Source organism: Moschus berezovskii, chromosome 15 (assembly GCF_049115385.1).
Source record: "Moschus berezovskii isolate FMDL1 chromosome 15, NW_MosBer_1.0, whole genome shotgun sequence".
NCBI lineage: Eukaryota > Metazoa > Chordata > Mammalia > Artiodactyla > Moschidae > Moschus > Moschus berezovskii.
Window position 1 is genome coordinate 85,397,018 of NC_142474.1, and position 16,632 is coordinate 85,413,649.

At 38.5% G+C, this 16,632-nt stretch overlaps 1 protein-coding gene across 1 annotated transcript in view; it reads left to right on the forward strand.

The window, feature by feature from the left end:
- LOC129556201 (ankyrin repeat domain-containing protein 26-like) overlaps positions 1 to 16,632 on the forward strand; it is a 125,378-nt gene that overhangs the window by 73,046 nt on the left and 35,700 nt on the right. Inside the window, exons 25-29 of the mRNA XM_088844315.1 lie at positions 3,346 to 3,521; positions 4,940 to 5,110; positions 7,085 to 7,118; positions 9,319 to 9,379; positions 9,469 to 9,659. Coding sequence (XP_088700441.1) covers positions 3,346 to 3,521; positions 4,940 to 5,110; positions 7,085 to 7,118; positions 9,319 to 9,379; positions 9,469 to 9,659 — 633 coding nt within the window. The remainder of the gene's footprint in view (positions 1 to 3,345; positions 3,522 to 4,939; positions 5,111 to 7,084; positions 7,119 to 9,318; positions 9,380 to 9,468; positions 9,660 to 16,632) is intronic.

The window sequence follows — 16,632 nt, forward strand, 5'->3', positions numbered from 1 at the left end:
GACTCCCTATATACGGTCGAGTGAGCTGAACTATTTTTAAGGGAAGAAGCATTTATAACATTAAAAATCATGTAATTCATTTTTGGTAGATTTAACATGTATGAATTGTTTAATTCAATCAAACAGTTGCAAAATTGGGTTTGTGAGTGAATGTTTTTCTCCTATTTTTGGGTAAGGCAAGTTATTTTTCACTTCTTAGTTGTGATCTGGTGATTTGTGAGTAGTTCCATATAAATTAAGAAGTTTAACAGTGAAATTTTAATAAGTTTCTGATTTTTCTTTATCCATACTGGATTAGTTAAAAATTATATTATTTTGCACACATGTACCCTGCCAGAAAAGACACCTGAAAATCAAATCAACCCAATTAATTTTCCTCTCTTGCAGCTGCAAAAATTGCCTCAAGAACCGGAAATGAATAAGGAATGTTGTAGACAGGACAGATCTGTATGTTCAGGGCCTCCTTATGTGGAGAAGTATGAAAACATGAGGATCAAACAAGGCAAATTAGAATGGAAGGAGAAGTTAAAACCATCACAAATGTGTCAAAGCAGAAGTTAGGTGAAATTTGTGAGAAATAGAAAATTATTATTTGTCCTAAGGAGGAGTCACTACATGATCACCATAAAGAAGGAACAAACAGAAAGGAAATACCTCCTAACGTGACAAATAATATACCTGATTGTGGGGAGAAAGATGCATTTGGAGTATCTGTCTCTCTAGTATTCCAAGTACGTCCTGAACAAAAAGAACCCAGTCTTGAAAATGTTTTTTCCTCGAATACACTATGGGTCCCCGGGATACGCTTGTCAGTCACCTTCAAAGCTTCGTTTCAGTGAAAATAAAATAGTCCTTGAAAGTGATAAACTAGATATTGAACATGTGTTTATCAAAAATGAGGAGAGTTTTTATAATGATGTAGAAAATAAAAAATTAGGGGACCGGGTAGTTACATTTGAAGTGAAAGAAGACCAAGGGTTTGATATGACAATGTCAGACAATATGAGGCAAAATCCCACTAGTCGGAAGTTAGACATCGGAGAGACACATCAGTCTAGTCTGTGGCTTGTCTGCTCCGGTTAGATGAAACACGTAACTCAAATAAAACCTCACGGTACTCCTGCTGTCATTAAAAATACTGATAAGAAAACCAAACCAATACAGGACTGGTTCCAGAAGCTACTGCATGCAGATAATTCAGGGCTAGTGACGATGAAACGGTGGAACCCGAATTAGAAGATGGGAATACTTCTCCACCGAATAGTCACAGAGCATCCAAAGTGTATCTCAGTGAACAATTGCAGAAGGATATGCAGAGGTTTAAGAATGCAATAGACATGGTGCAAGTAGTGTTGTTAGTTTCGGAAAAAGAGAACATTCTGCTTCCAAAAGAGGTAGAGGTTCATTTGCTCTTGCTTTGGTTTCTCCCTTTCAGGATGATCTGGTCCATTTCGATTTTCTACTTATGCATAAAGTGGGGTTATCTAAATAGGTTCTTGTGTAGAAATAGATTATTTCTGCCATCCAAATAATAGGAATTCAGGAAACTGTTTTCATGCCTTTGTCCTTCAATCAGAATAATTCTGTCTCTGTCAGTCTTTCATATGGACTGGGAAACTCATGTAGCTACACACCATGTAACGTCCTGAGCCAGGATAAGCACCGAGGAAAGTGTTTAAGGACAGTGATCAACTAGGGTTTTGCAGTGTTTTGTTTTTTTTTTTTTAACTTTGTTGGATTAAATATAAGTTGCATTTCCACAGAATGGGAAGAAAGCAGAAACTGCGAGAAGGGAGAGAAACACACATTTCCTCTAATCTCTTCATTGTGGTTGAATATGTGTGACCTTCTCTGCTTTCCTCAGTCCCTGGGCACTTAGATATCCAACATGGCCACTTCAGGATGTTTTTAATAACCAATACATGTGCTCTCATCTATGCTTTAATCACCACTCTCAGATTTCTCTTTTGAGAGAGACCTCTTCACTATGTTGTTTACTAAAATGTAGTAAGTTTTGACATGTGTGATTTTGTCACATAGGTAGTATATGTGTATGTGAGTGTTGGTCAGTCGTCTCTGATTCTTTGTGACCCCATGGACTGTAGCTGGCCAGGCTCCCCTGTCCATGGATTTCTCCAGGCCAGAATATCATTGGAGTGGATAGCCATTCCCTTCTCCACGGGATCGTCCCAACCCAGGGATCGAAGCCAGGTCTCCTGCATTGAAAGCAGATTCTTTAACATCTGAGCCACCAGGGAAGCCCAAGGTAGTATCAACCCTCAGTAAAAAAAGAAAACTATCAAGTGTTTATCTCCAAAAAAAAAAAAAAAAAAAAACAGAACGGATGTTTGAGATGCTGTGAGATATTTCTTTCTTCCATAACAGGTTTTTAACCTTGCTTGCTCTTTCGTGTAAGACAAAAAAACAAGAAAATGTAGCTAATCTCCTTTAAAGAAAAAAGAGAATAAACCCTACCCCAACTTACGAATTAAATTACTTTGGCAAAGTCATGCTTTTCACTTACCTGATTCATTTGAGGAATTCGTTTGGTAATTTTATCGGATTCAAGATTACAGAATTGTATCATCTCTTTTGGTGCCATATAGTGTTAGGGAATGCCAGTTTAGGGGCTTTGAACAATTCATTTAACCTTTTTTTATTTTAAAGCTGTTATTGTTAAATAGTGGGGCAAAGGTAGATAGTTATTTCTATCCCTTCTAGCTATAAAATTTGATGGTTATTGAATGTGGAGTTGGGAAGCGTTACTTATATTCCAGAATTCCACACTAACTAAGACCTCCTCAGTTTCATTCTGCTCCTTGTGTTTTGGTAAGCTTTGGTTCGTATATCTCAGTGAACACCATCAGGTTATTGCTATCGCCTGGATCCCAGTGACAAAAGAATTGGAAAAGGCAGTGGGAAAGGAATAGCTTTAGTGCAGAAAGTAGAAAGATTGCTTTCTGTCTCTGAGGCACTAAGGTGTCACATCCTCTACATCTGACTGTTTCATGGAAAATCCAGGTGGAAAAGACCGAAGAGGGCAGATGTTGTGTGTGTTTATGTCTCTATCTCTGCCAGTCAGATGGGGAAGACTGGGTGTGAATAATTGTATCTTATTAAGAAAGCCTTTCTTGAAATTTTGGGAATTTTGTTTCTTTCCCTCAAACAGAAAGAAGCACGTTTTACAAAAATTTCAGTGACTTGTAAGTGATAAAATTAATGTAAGCACAAAAATATCTTTATCACTTAACATCAGGGCAAATGCTGAGTCAAATAATGAATTGAAAACAGAGTCTTTAGAATTAAGTCATAGCAATTGTTCTTAGTGTCAAACTTTCATTAAAGGTTGAAGAAGAAAAGAAGCAGAAAAGTAGTGAAGTGGAAGTATCAGACAACGTGTGCCATGCTGCTGCTGAGAGTCGATGGATTCAGCAGAGAAAGAGTGGAGGAAACCACAAGCAGGAGTTTCCCGCCATACAGAATGAAGGTTCTGATAGGGAAGCCTCTATCAATATGCAACAGTAGGTCATTTGTTATTTTCCCGTAAAATCATTTCTAACTTGAGCTAATGCTTGTGATTGACGAATTTTATATTTTACTAGAGAGACGGTTATTTTGAATCCTCTCATCCTTTAGCCTTAATACTAGTTACTTTGTTAACATACCACCATGTTACAGTAGTAGAGTATTCTGGATTTGACTGCATACTTGCCTTAACCAGTGTATTGTCTGTTTAAATTTATTTCTTGTCACTAATGAACATCCTGTCATTTCAGTTTGGGGACTTCTTTCAGCATTTCTTATGAGGCGGGACTAGTGGTGATGAGCTCCCTCGGGTTTGCTTTGTCTGGGAAAGTTTTTATTTCTCCTTCATCTGAAACACAGCTTTTCTGGACAGAGTGCTCTTGGTTGGCAGTTTTCTCCTAGCACTTTGAGTGTGTTCATGGATGGAGGCCAAACTGTTGTTGGTGGCAGGAGAACTGACGTGGCACCTGCCTTTGATCCTTGAGGCTGACATCACCCATGTGGGTGGTTTACAAGTAAACTGACCCCCACCCCGCTAAATTTCATTTCTTCTTTCATGGTGGATGTGCCACATGTCATTCTAAAAACCATCTAAATTGTTACTTTTCTCTCTGAGGGTTTTTTTTTTTTTAATTAATTTGGCTGCGCTGGGTCTTTGCAGCTGCTGTGCTTGGGCTTCTCATTGTGGTGGCTTCTCTTGATGCTGAGCATGGGCTCTAGGGTGCTGGCTTCAGTGGTTGTGGAGCACAGGATTCATTGCTCCATGGCATGTGCTATGTTCCCTGACCAGGGATCGAACCTGTGCCCCCTGCACTAGCAGGCAGATTCCTCAGCACTGGAGAACCAGGGAAATTCTGAAATTAAACATTACCGTATTTAAAAGCAAAATTAAAAATATAGTGTAAATCTAGTTATGGCCCCTCATCTAAGAATCATTGTGTTTAGCCAGTGGACTCCAGGTTTTCAGTGTCGCCCTTGAGGTTCTTCCCAATGTCTTTCCAGATGCATCTCTCTACTTTCCTTCATGTGTTTTGTACTTTTCCTTCCAGGTTCCTAGGAAACAACCTAGATGTTGTGTGCCTGACCTGTGTGCTGACATTCTAATCTCCCAGTGGAATGATTTTCGCTTTTCTCTTCCTTTTGGCCTCCTCTCTTCACTTCTTCTGTGAATCCTTCCTTATTCCACTTATGACTTTCATATGTCAACTCTTACATATCATATTGCATCATAATTGTATATCTGTGTTTGAAGGAAGAATTTGTTTTCTTGCATATGGTTGGTACTTTGTAACTGTTTTGTGAATTAATTAATGACTTAAGATGGGTAAGAGTTGGAATTTTACAAGAATTGTTTTTTTATTCTTTATTAGTTGAATTATTTGAAAACATTGGCTTTTTTGTGGATTTTTTAAAGTAGCGATCCTGGCGTGCCCAGGAAGGAAATAGAGAAAAAGAACAATGGCAACTGGACACAGGAAGAATGTGTGATCGCACCAATATTTGGAAAGACCGATTCACTGCCTGGTGGTCTGCTGCATGTGAATGGTGAGAGCATTTCGAGGAAAGAGGATCGAGAGGATGGCAGGTAACACGGACAGATTCTTTATTTCTAGGGGAAGAAATATTAGCACTGAATACTTCTTCTGGAAATAGAGCAGCCTAATATAGTATACAGGCCAAGAGAAGAGAATCCTCAACTCTACTGGATGAACACCGCAGAAAGGTTACGGAGAGGACCCGTGCCTTTGGCCGGAAGTCGTTTCAGTAAATAGTCCACTCGGAAGCTGGACTGTAGTGAATACACGGAAACAGCTCCGTAGGGAATATTTACTGGGGCAGGCAATGAAGAACTGGATGGTAATTGAAGAGGAATGTGGAGTTCAAAGGAGTTTCTTGTTTTATATTAAGAGGGGAGCTGGTAGAGTGTGTATGCTGTTGGAAATGAGCCAGCGGAGGAAGTGTTTATTGAGTTTAATCTTGTTTGCATTTCCAATATTAGAAAGCCTATTGATTGTATGACATTATCTTTAAACTATGACAATAAATTAACTGTACATTATTATTATTGTACATGCTTTATTATGTACATATGTACTTCTGTACCTATGTAGTTTTGGGGAAGGGCTTGTTCATTGGCTCTGAAGCATAATATTCTTATGTAAATGAATATGTAGATGATTACTTAAGTTCATTCTATCATACATAGATTTTTAAAAATTATATAATCATGAATTTACAAATACTTAGGTTATACGGAATAGGATTTAATCATTCCTTGATGATTCTAGTTGATAGTATCATCGAGGGTAGCTCTGATTTTGTAAGGTACTGTGAAACATCACGTCATGTTAACTTCTTTGAAAAGGGGAGGATTTTGTTTATTTTCAGTAGAAACAATTAACAATCTTGTACAGTTTATTACTTCGGATGATAAAGATCTAAATGAGAAAAACCATGCTTCCTGTACTGAAAGTGTCCTTAACACATACTGTGTGCTCCACAAGTGTATGTCGGAAGCGTAAAGAAACAGCAGAATGCTTGAATGAATGTGTATTGATGAATTTCTTTACAAAAAGCAAATCTTTATTGAAAGTCGATTTCCAATATTGCCTACATCTAAAGTCTTTTTGTTTTGTTAGAAATAGGTTTATAGATTCAGAATTATCATTTGTAGTTATAGCTAGACATGAGATAATAATATAGATTCATGTGGTATCATATTACTTAAAAAGACTTGACCCGGAGGGAGGATAGGAGGAGGAGGGAGGTGGGAGGGGGGTTCAAGAAGGGGAACACATGTACACCCGGGGCGGGTTCATATCAATGTATGGCAAAACCAATATAATATTGTAAAGTAATTAGCCTCCAAAAAAAAAAAAAAAAGTTCAAGCTCAAGCCAATTAAATAAATAAATAAAAAGAATTTTCAGTATCACTTTCTGAGCATATTTTGGAACAGCAGCATTCAGGCCAGATTTCCTGGGTTTGAATTCGGGGGTGTTGGTGAACTGCTGTGTGGTCTTGGGCAAGTGCCTCAGCCTTTCTTTGCTCCATTTCTTCCTAGCTAAAAGATCTAATATATTACCTGTCTCCCAGAATGACCGTGAGGCTTAAAATGCCTTTAAGGCACGTCAAATGCTTGTAATAATGCATAGCCATTGCATAATAAGCCCTCAAAAAGCTAATAACATCGTGATAAAAAATGGGTTTCTTTCTTATAAGGACTTAGGGAATACTTCTGAGATAGGTTTTATTGCCATAAAAGTCAGTTCTTATTAAAAATGACAACTGCAAAACACCCCTGGTATACTGCTTCTATCACATAACGCGAGTAATGTTAGGATTTTCCTTTTCCTTTGATCTAAATTTAATGTTTTATTAATATTACAGATATATTTTCTTTGTCCTTTAATGCTACTCTTTTTTATTGTTTCATCCTTTTATAGAAATTCCTTATGAATGCAAGGATGTTATATAAAAGACAAATGTTCAGTTATTGCTTATGTTTTTGAGTTATTAAATTTTAGCCTGAAAAGAATCATTTGTTTTTTTTTTTTTAGGCCTGTAAGGAAAACAGCAAATGAAAATAAGAAGGTATAGTAAAATGAAAAAAATTAACTTTAACATATATTATTCTCTAAAAAATACTTCGTAAAAGGAATAGTGGCAAAATAGAAAATCTTCCTTTGTTGAAGAGACATTTACTTTGAAAACATAATTTAGAAACTCTGTTGATGAAGTTATCCTTTTGATAAAAACCTGTTCTTTTAAGAAGCCTCTGCTTTTGCTTTGAGAAAGGGATTTATCACCTTTGTACACTGGGTGTATTTTATACATATTTTAAGGACATTGTGAAACAGTATTGTTCATGTGTAGGTCAAAGAACAAAGTGATCACCTGAATTCCCTTGATGATTTAGCTCAGTCATCTGAAACTGCTTCCGAGGATGGCGCCATGCTTTCCTCTAAAAATTCCCCGTTGCCATCTGGCAGGTGGCTGAGGGTCGTGGACCCCTCCCTCTGTGCCCGTCAGCCCTCCAGTCCACCTGCCCCGTGAACAGCTCAGAGCTGGCTCCAGCTTTCCCAGCTGAGTTCTCCCTCACAGTAGAGTCCTCCAGGCCGGGTGTGGTTAACTGGCATCCTGGAGAGGTGCAGGAATGCTCCCCGTGGACTTTCTCCAGCAGTTGGTAGAAGCCAGACACTCTTGAAGTTGATTGTCCTTCATTCTGCAGAGTTCTCGAGTGGCATCTCAGAGCAGAGGAATTCACTGCCCCAACCGATGTCCCTCTCAAACACGGCCTGGGTCCCATCCCCGAGGTCCTGGCCGCAGATCTGCCACAACGAAAAGCTCTCGGGAAGAACTGGGAAAGTAGTTATGTTGAGGAAGGAGGTCCTGCATAACAAGGAAATAAAGAAGAACTACGTGAAAAGCAAAGGGTTACAGTATTTTTGTCAGTGTCCACCAAATGTGAGATGAGAATTTTAGGGTAAAATTTTTGACCTTTTTAGCCCCATCTTGTGTTCCATTAAATGTTTCTTTTCAAGCCATATGTCCTCCTCAGAATTTTGATTACCAGTTCTTTTCCCAGTGAATAGTTAGGAATATTTGTTAATCAATTTTTCTCTCTCTCAAGTAATACTTTACAACATTCAGGTACTGACTGATGACCATGTGGGGCTAATCGAGTGCCATTGTTTATCGTGGCAAAATTCAACTCTGATGCGGTAGTGTTTATAAACAAAAAGTTTCAGAGTAATACAGATCGGTGTACTAGGGCTATATTATGAACCAAAGCCTCTGTCTTAAATATGTTTTATATAAATGTATGTTGATATTTTCATAAAACTTGAAGAACATTATAGATGCATAATTTATATATTAATAAAAGCATATAAAATAGAGGCTTTGTTCATAGTATATCCTTAGGAAACCTGATATATTACTGATCTGTTGTATATGGATTTTAAATGTATGTGTTTTTCCACAAACCTTGTTATACTTTTTTTTTCCCTAAGTTTGTACTTGACTAGGAATGTCTCTCTGTTTCTTTTCCCTCCTCCACTTTTTTTTTTAACTGTTAACCTCATTTTTCCTTGCAGAATACTTTTCTTCAGGGTCTGTTCTTTCCGTCCATCTCTCTCTGCGTCTATTGTGAACATGTTTGATTACGGCGTTCTGTTTAGTGTTTGTGGCTTTCATTCGTGATCATTTCCCTACAGGTTTACTCTTGTTTTTTTTTTTTTTTTTTTCCCTTTTTCTTCGAAGGAGCCGAATGGAAACAATCATTTGTCTTTAGTTGTTTAACAAACAGAATAGAAGCAGCGTATCCTGTTTGCGCTTGTAACCTATCTAAATAAGGTTCTACTGAAATCTAAACTTTCATATTTGCTTTCCCAAGTGATAATTCATGCATATAGAAATCATGCAAGCAAATTTCGAAATGTAGCAATTAATTTAAATGCCTTAGTTTTTCAATAGTACTCTAAACTACTCCCAGGGATAAATTTTTTTTCTACAACAGTTTGGCAGAGCAAATAATCTAGTGGGTGTCATGGTATTTGTCCAGCAGTCAGTTAGGGGTAAGGAGAGGAACATCCGGGGCTTCTGATGTCATCTGTCACAGTGCTTACCCCATGAGAAGGACAGTCAGTGGCAGAACTGGGGTTTGAATCCACATCTGAATGACTGCAGAGCCTGTGCTCTTTGTGTTCGATCAGAGAGGAATGGGGGAGGTTATAATTCTTTTATCCGAGTTGATACTTGTCATTCTTCAAGCTCTTATTTTCTTCTCCAGCATGTCCCGAAATCAAACTTAGCAAGGCTAATGGAGTCTTTGCAGCAATCCAAGAGAAACAGTAAGTTATTTGAAGACTGTCGTCCTGGTGTTCTTCCCTGATTTGAAACGACCCAGGTTCTCATGTACTTTCTGCTTTCACTGTATTAGAATGTGGCATTGTGAGGCCAGGGAGTACCACCTTCTCTGAGGACAAGAATTCTGATCGTGAAATTGGAGACGTGGTTGAAACCTTTCCCAAAACATCACCTGGAGTCCAGGGCTTCTCGCATCCTGCCTTCCCAAGGCCTGAGCCTCTTCCAGAACCACTCAGGACTCCCGCAGGCCTTGGTCTAGCAAAGGTTAGTTGTTTTGTTTTTAACTCTGTTTCCCCTGTACTTTCTCACACACCATTCCCTTGATGCTTATGATGACAAAACGGATCCCACCGCGGAAATGGAAGACTTCAAAGTCATGATACAAAATGATGTGATAAGAGCAATATATCTGCATGATTCAGATTTATAAATGTTGGCATACTAAGTATGCCATTATGAAAGAAACAAATTACAAAGCAATTAGGAAAAACAGCTAGATGAATATGAAGCTGGGAGGGCGATGAAGGGGAAGAATTCATTTAAGAAAGATAAGATGAATAGGAGATGGAATGAAGGTCACGATGAAACAGATTATTTTAGAAACACAACCGAAATAGTGGGGGTAAGTCGGATGAGGTACTCTATGTTATAAATATGAGATGAGTTATTTCCAGTTCCACTTAGGAGAAAGTGAGGTTGTGAAAACTCAGTACTTATACTCTTCTGAATGGCATATAGCTGATTTTTGTGAAGAACTGAAAGAACGTTTGCTCCTTAGCTGTTTTGGTGGTTGTCTTTGAGGCTGATGGTTGTCTCTGTTTTTTTCTTTCATTGAAGTGTAGTCATTTACAATACTGTGTTAGTTTCAGGTGTATAGCAATGTGACTTGGTTACGCTTGTATATGTATATATCTATATTGAATATGGTTCCCTCTGGAAGTTCATTTCAATTTGAAGTGAGTTCTCTTTTTAAAAGAATTCTCACTTTGAAACTATTGAAGCGATGTCTTCTATTTAATCTAGCAAAACGTTAATTCATACGCAGTTCTAGATGAGCTCTGTTTTAGGCCTTAGCAGATAAATTAAGAAGTTGTGGCCCTTCTGTTTCTTGTGGTTGCTAACTTAGTGTTTGATACATACTTAATGTACTTAACTAATTTATCTTCCGGTTTGGTATAATCTTGATGGAGGTTTTGGATCTTTTTGAAAATAAAGGGGAAATAAGTAAGCATTTTATCTTGTCTTTTATTGAAATTTTAATTTATAATTATATACATGAGATTCTTAAACTCTCTTCATGACATGAGACAATGTAAGCTGCAACAGTCTTAAAGAAAAGATGTCGAACGTCCCCCCGCGCCCCTCCCGCCGAGAGATTCTGATTTATCTTTTCCTAATATCTGCAAGTCATGGGCAATTACACCCATTAAATGAATGAAATCACAATTCATGATTTTTTTCTTATGTAGACTACTTGTTATAAAATCATAAGCAAAGAAGCATTACCAACAGACTTTGTAAAATTATCTCAGAAAGATAATGTTTTACTTTTTAAAATATCTCTAGTAATGTGTATATTCCATTTTAAGAATTTTATTACAGAATAAAATTTAAAGAAGTTTATTTTTAAGAAGTAATTTTTTAAGTTAAGAAGTTATTTTTAAGTTAGGTTTCAGTTTTAAGAAACTTTATTAGCTTCAGTATTTATAGGTGTTAAATTAGCATGTCAGTTCTTTGTTATGCATGTTAAACTAAAATGCAAATTGTTCCATATCTAAAACTCAGCCATCGTGGTTGCTTGATTTTTTTCAGCTCATTTGTTCTTTCCTGATGTGACTATTTTATCCTGCTTGATAATCATAGATGTATGTGAAAACTTTTAAATCTCCGACTTGGATAATCGTAGTTTTACTAATTTTCGTACATCCAAATTGTTGCTTCAGTCTTTATCTGCCGTTGCAGAAGACATAGATAGAAAATCAGAGCCGTTAGTGTGCTGTTTACAGGGAAATAAGAAGAAAACGACGAAATTTTCAAATAAATGGGGTTTTTGGAAAATGTATTTATTTTTTAATTGAAGGATAATCGCTTTACAGAATTTTGTTGTTTTCTGTCCGACATCAACAAGGATCAGCCATAGGTACACCCAATGTCCCCTTCCTCCCAAACCCTCCTCCCATCTGCCTCCCCATCCCACGCTTCTAGATCGTCACAGAGTCCCTTTCTGAGTTCCCTGGGCCATACAGCAAATTCCCATTGGCTGTCTATTTTACATATGGAATTGTAAGTTTCCATGTTACTCTTTCCATCCATCTCACCCTCTCCCTCCCCCCCTCCCCCCATGTCCGTAAGTCTGTTCTCCATGTCTGTTTCTCCATTGCTGCCCAGGAAATAAATTCATCGGTACCTTTGTAGATTCAGAATTTTTGTAGATTCCATATCTGTGCGAAATAGTATATGATATTTATATTTCTCTTTCCGACTTGCTTCACTCCGGAGAATAGGCTCTAGGTTTGCCAATCTCGTTAGAACTGACTCAAGTGTGTTTCTCTTTATGGCTGAGTAATATTCCATTGTGGACCTTGTTCTAGTTCTGTGAAAAATGCCATTGGCAATTTGAAAGTGATCACACTGAATCTGTAGATTGCATTTGGTAGTATAGTCATTTTCACACTATTCATTCTTCCTACCTGGGAATCTGGAATCTCTCTCCACCTGTTTATGTCGCCTTTCTTATCTTTCCTCGGTGTCTTAGAATTTTCCGTAGACAGGTCTTTTGTCTCCTTAGTGAAGTCGCTCAGTCGTGTCCGACTCTTTGCGACCCCGTGGACTGTAGCCTACCAGGCTTCTCTGTCCATGGGATTCTCCAGGCAAGAATACTGGGGTGGGTTACCATTTCCTTCTCCAGGGGATCTTCCCGACCCAGGGATCGAACCCGGGTCTCCCGCATTGGAGGCAGACGCTTTAACCTCTGAGCCACCTGCGAAGCCCTTTGTCTCCTTAGGTAGGTTTATTACTAGATATTTTATTCTTTTTGTTGCAGTGGTGAATGGGACTGGCTCATTAATTTCACTTTCTGAGTTTCCATTGTTCGTATATAGGAATTCAAGTGATCTCTGTGTATGGACCTTGTATCATACAACTTTGCTAAATTCATTGTTTAGCTCTAGTAATTTTCTTTTACTAGAAAATAGATAGTTTCTTTTGGGTTTTCTACGTGTAGTACCATGTCATTTGCAAAAGTGAGAGTTTTACTTCTTCTTTTCAGATCTGGATTCCTTTTCTTTCTTTTTCTTCTCTGATTGCCATAGCTAGGAGTTCCAAAACCATGCTGAGTAATGGTGGTGAGAATGGACAACTTTTGTCTTGTTCCTGATCTTAGAGGGAATGCTTTTCATTTTTCCTCATTGAGAATAGTGTTTGCCGTGGGTTTATCCTATATGGCCTTTACTATGTTGGCGTAGGTTCCTCCTGTGTCCATTTTCTCGAGCGCTTTTGTCATAAACAGGTGCTGAATTGTGTCAAAGGCTTTTTCTGCCTCTGTTGAGATGATCATATGGTTCTTAGTTTTCAGTTTGTTAAGATGGTGCATCACATTGAAATTGGTTTGTGTATATTGAAGAATCCTTGCATCCCTGGCATAAGGCCGAATTGATCATGGTGTATGAGCTATGGAATGTGTTGTTGAATTGTGTTTGCTAGAATTTTGTTGAGGATTTTTACATCTGTGTTTGTCAGTGATATTGGCCTGTAATTTTCTTTTTTGTGTTGTGTCTGCCTGGTTTTGGTATCAAGGTGATTTTGGCCTCATAGAATGAGTTTGGAAGTGTTCCTTCCTCTGCAGTGTTTTGGAAGAGTTTCAGAAAACTAGGCATTAGCTCTTCTCTAAATGTTTGATAAAATTCCCCTGTGAAGCTATCTGGCCCTGGGCTTTTGTTTTTGGGAGATTTTGGATAACACCTTCCATTTCAGTGTTTGTAATTGGCTTGCTTGTAATTTTTATTTCTCCCTGATTCAGTTTTGGGGGCTTGAACTTTTCTAAGAATCTGTCCCTTTCCTCTCAGTTGTCTCTCTTATTAGCATATTGTTGCTCATAACATTCTCTTATGATCCTCTTCATTTCTGTGTTGTCTGTTGTAACCTCTCCTTTTTCATCTCTAATCTTGTCAATTTGATTTTTCTCCCTTCTGTTCTTGATGAGCCTGGCGAGTGGTTTGTCCATTTTGCTTATCTTCGCAAAGAACCAGTATTTCGTCTGATTAATCTTTGCTATGGTTTCCTTCATTTTCTTTTTCATTTATTTCTGCTCTGATCTGTACCATTTCTTTGCTTTGGCTGACTTTGGGGGGTTTTGGTTCTTTTTCCAGCTGCTTTAAATGTAGAGTGTTGCCTGTTCAATGCTTTTCTTGTCCTTGAGGTAGGATTGTGCTGCTCTCGACTTCTCTCTTCAGTTCAGTTCAGTTCAGTTCAGTCGCTCAGTCGTGTCCGACTCTTTGCGACCCCAGGAATCACAGCACGCCAGGCCTCCCTGTCCATCACCAACTTGAGTGACTCCTGTTCACTCAAACTCAAGTCCATCGAGTCGGTGATGCCATCCAGCCATCTCATTCTCTGTCGTCCCCGTCTCCTCCCGCCCCCAATCCCTTCCAGCATCAGAGTCTTTTCCAGTGAGTCAACTCGTCGCATGAGGTGGCCAAAGTATTGGAGTTTCAGCTTTAGCATCGGTCCTTCCAATGAACACCCAGGACTGATCTCCTTTAGAATGGACTCGTTGGATCTCCCTGCAGTCCAAGGGACTCTCAAGAGTCTTCTCCAGCACCACAGTTCAAAAGCATCAATTCTTCGGCGATCAGCCTTCTTCACAGTCCAACTCTCACACCCATACACGACCACGGGAAAAACCATAGCCTTGACTAGACGGACCTTGGTTGGCAAAGTAATGTCTCTGCTTTTTAATATACTATCCAGGTTGGTCTTAGAAGTGCTTTTACTGAATCCCGTAGGTGTTGGGTGGTCGTGTTTTTGTTGTCATTTGTTTCTAGGAATCTTCTGATTTCCCTTCTTATTTCTTCAATAACCTTTTCGTTATTTAGTAATGAATTGTTTAATCGCCATGAGTTTGTGTTTTTTGCCGTTTTTTTTTTTTTCCTGTAGTCGATCTCTGCTCTCATAGTGTTGTGGCCAGAGAAGATACGTGATATATTTTCAGTTTTTAAAATTTGTGGTCCAAGATGCGGTCTATCCTGGAGAATGTTCCATGTGCAGTTGAGAACAAAGTGTATTCTTCTGCATTTGGATGGAAAGTCATGAAGATATCAGTTAGGTCCTTTGGGTCTAATGTTTCATTGAAGTTTTGGGTTTCCTTATTGATTCTCTGTTTGGGTGATCTGTCCATTGGTGTAAGGGGGGTGTTAAAGTGCCCCACTATGACTGTGTTGCTATTGAATTCCCCTCTTATGCCTGTTAGTGTTTGCCTTGTGTATTGAGGTGCTTCTATGTTGGGGGCATAAATATTTCCAATTGTTATGTCTTCTTCTTGGATCGATCCTTTGGTCATTATGTAGTGTCCTTCTTTGTCTCTTATAATATTCTTTATTTGAAAGTCTATGTTGTGTGAAATAAGGATTGCCACACTGGCTTTCTTTTGGTTACCATTCAAATGGAATATCTTTTTCCATCCATTTACTTTCGGTCTGTATGTGTCTCTAGGTCTGAAGCGGGTCTCTTGTGGGCAGTATATATTTGGCTGTTGTTTTTTTATTCATTCATCTATTCCGTATCTTTTGGTTGGTGCATTGAATCCACTTACATTAAAGTAATAATCAATATATACGTTCGTGTTGACATTTTCTGAATTGTTTTGGGTTTGCTTTTGTAGGTCTTTCCTTTCTCTTGTGTTTACTGGCTGTAAATCCCTTTAGTGTTTGTTGTGAGGCTGGTGTGAAAGTGAAAGTCACACAGTCGTGTCCGACTCTTTGTGACCCCATGGAATCCTCTAGGCCAGAATACTGGAGTGGGTAGCCTTTCTCTTCTCCAGGGGATCTTCCCAACCCAGGGATTGAACCCGGCCTCCTGCATTACAGGCAGATTCTGAGCCACAAAGGCTGGTTTGGCAGTGCTCAGTTCTCTTAACTTTTGCTTTGTCTGTAAAGCTTTTGATTTCTCCCTCCATTTTGAATGGGATCTTTTCAAATAGGCTTTCTATTTCTTTCTTATGTCATAGTAGTACTTTAAACTGCCTCATAATTCCATCCTCACATAAGCATTTCTCTTCGACAAATTAAAACTTGTCTTTTAAGGTCAATTTTAAAAGAGAGTCTTCTTGTCGCGTCTTGAATTGGTGTTTTACAATTAAACCTTTTCATTAAACTTAAAAATGCTTATTATGGTAATACGACCGAAATGAGTATTTGCATATATTTATAACAGTATATTTTTATATCCTTGAAACATGTTGAAATATATAATTGACAATTTTAGCCTCACAGCTTTCTTCCCCTGGTATTGTTTTATTTTCAAAAGTTCAGAATTCTGCCTAGGTTTGCATTAATTATACCAGGTTAGTAGCATGGGGTCGCTGAGGGTCAGACACGACTGAGCGACTTCACTTTCACTTTTCACTTTCACACATTGGAGAAGGAAATGGCAACCCACTCCAGTGTTCTTGCCTGGAGAATCCCAGGGGCGGGGGAGCCTGGTGGGCTTCCATCTGTGGGGTCACACAGAGTCGGACACGACTGAAGTGACTTAGCAGCAGCAGCAGTATCTTTTACAAATAATTATCTTTACAGTATATGTTTTACCTGAATAAGTTTATCTATGTCTAATTCAAGTGTATTTACCCAACTCCTTTCTTCTGAGTCCCTTGCATGCCTGAAAATAATTTATTACACCCCAAACTGAAGGCATTGTCCCTGACGCTTCCCTCATCCCTGACTCTTTGTAAGCTATCCCTTCATCTGTCCTCCCCATCCTAGTAGACAGCATCAGAGCAGGAAAAATCCTGGACTCCAAACTTCCTTGAAAATACCACCTCCAGTCACTCAGGAAGTTCAGTATTTTCTGCCTGCTTATCATTTGTCATATCTTATCAGCATAACTCACTGTCTCCCCTATAATCTTGAAATATTCCTTTCTAGTTTTGCTACCCTGAAGTTCTTTTTTACGTTGGTGCCAGAGTAACCTTTGTAAAATATACTTGTCAATCTTTTCATTCCTCCTGGCTCTGCAGTTTGTT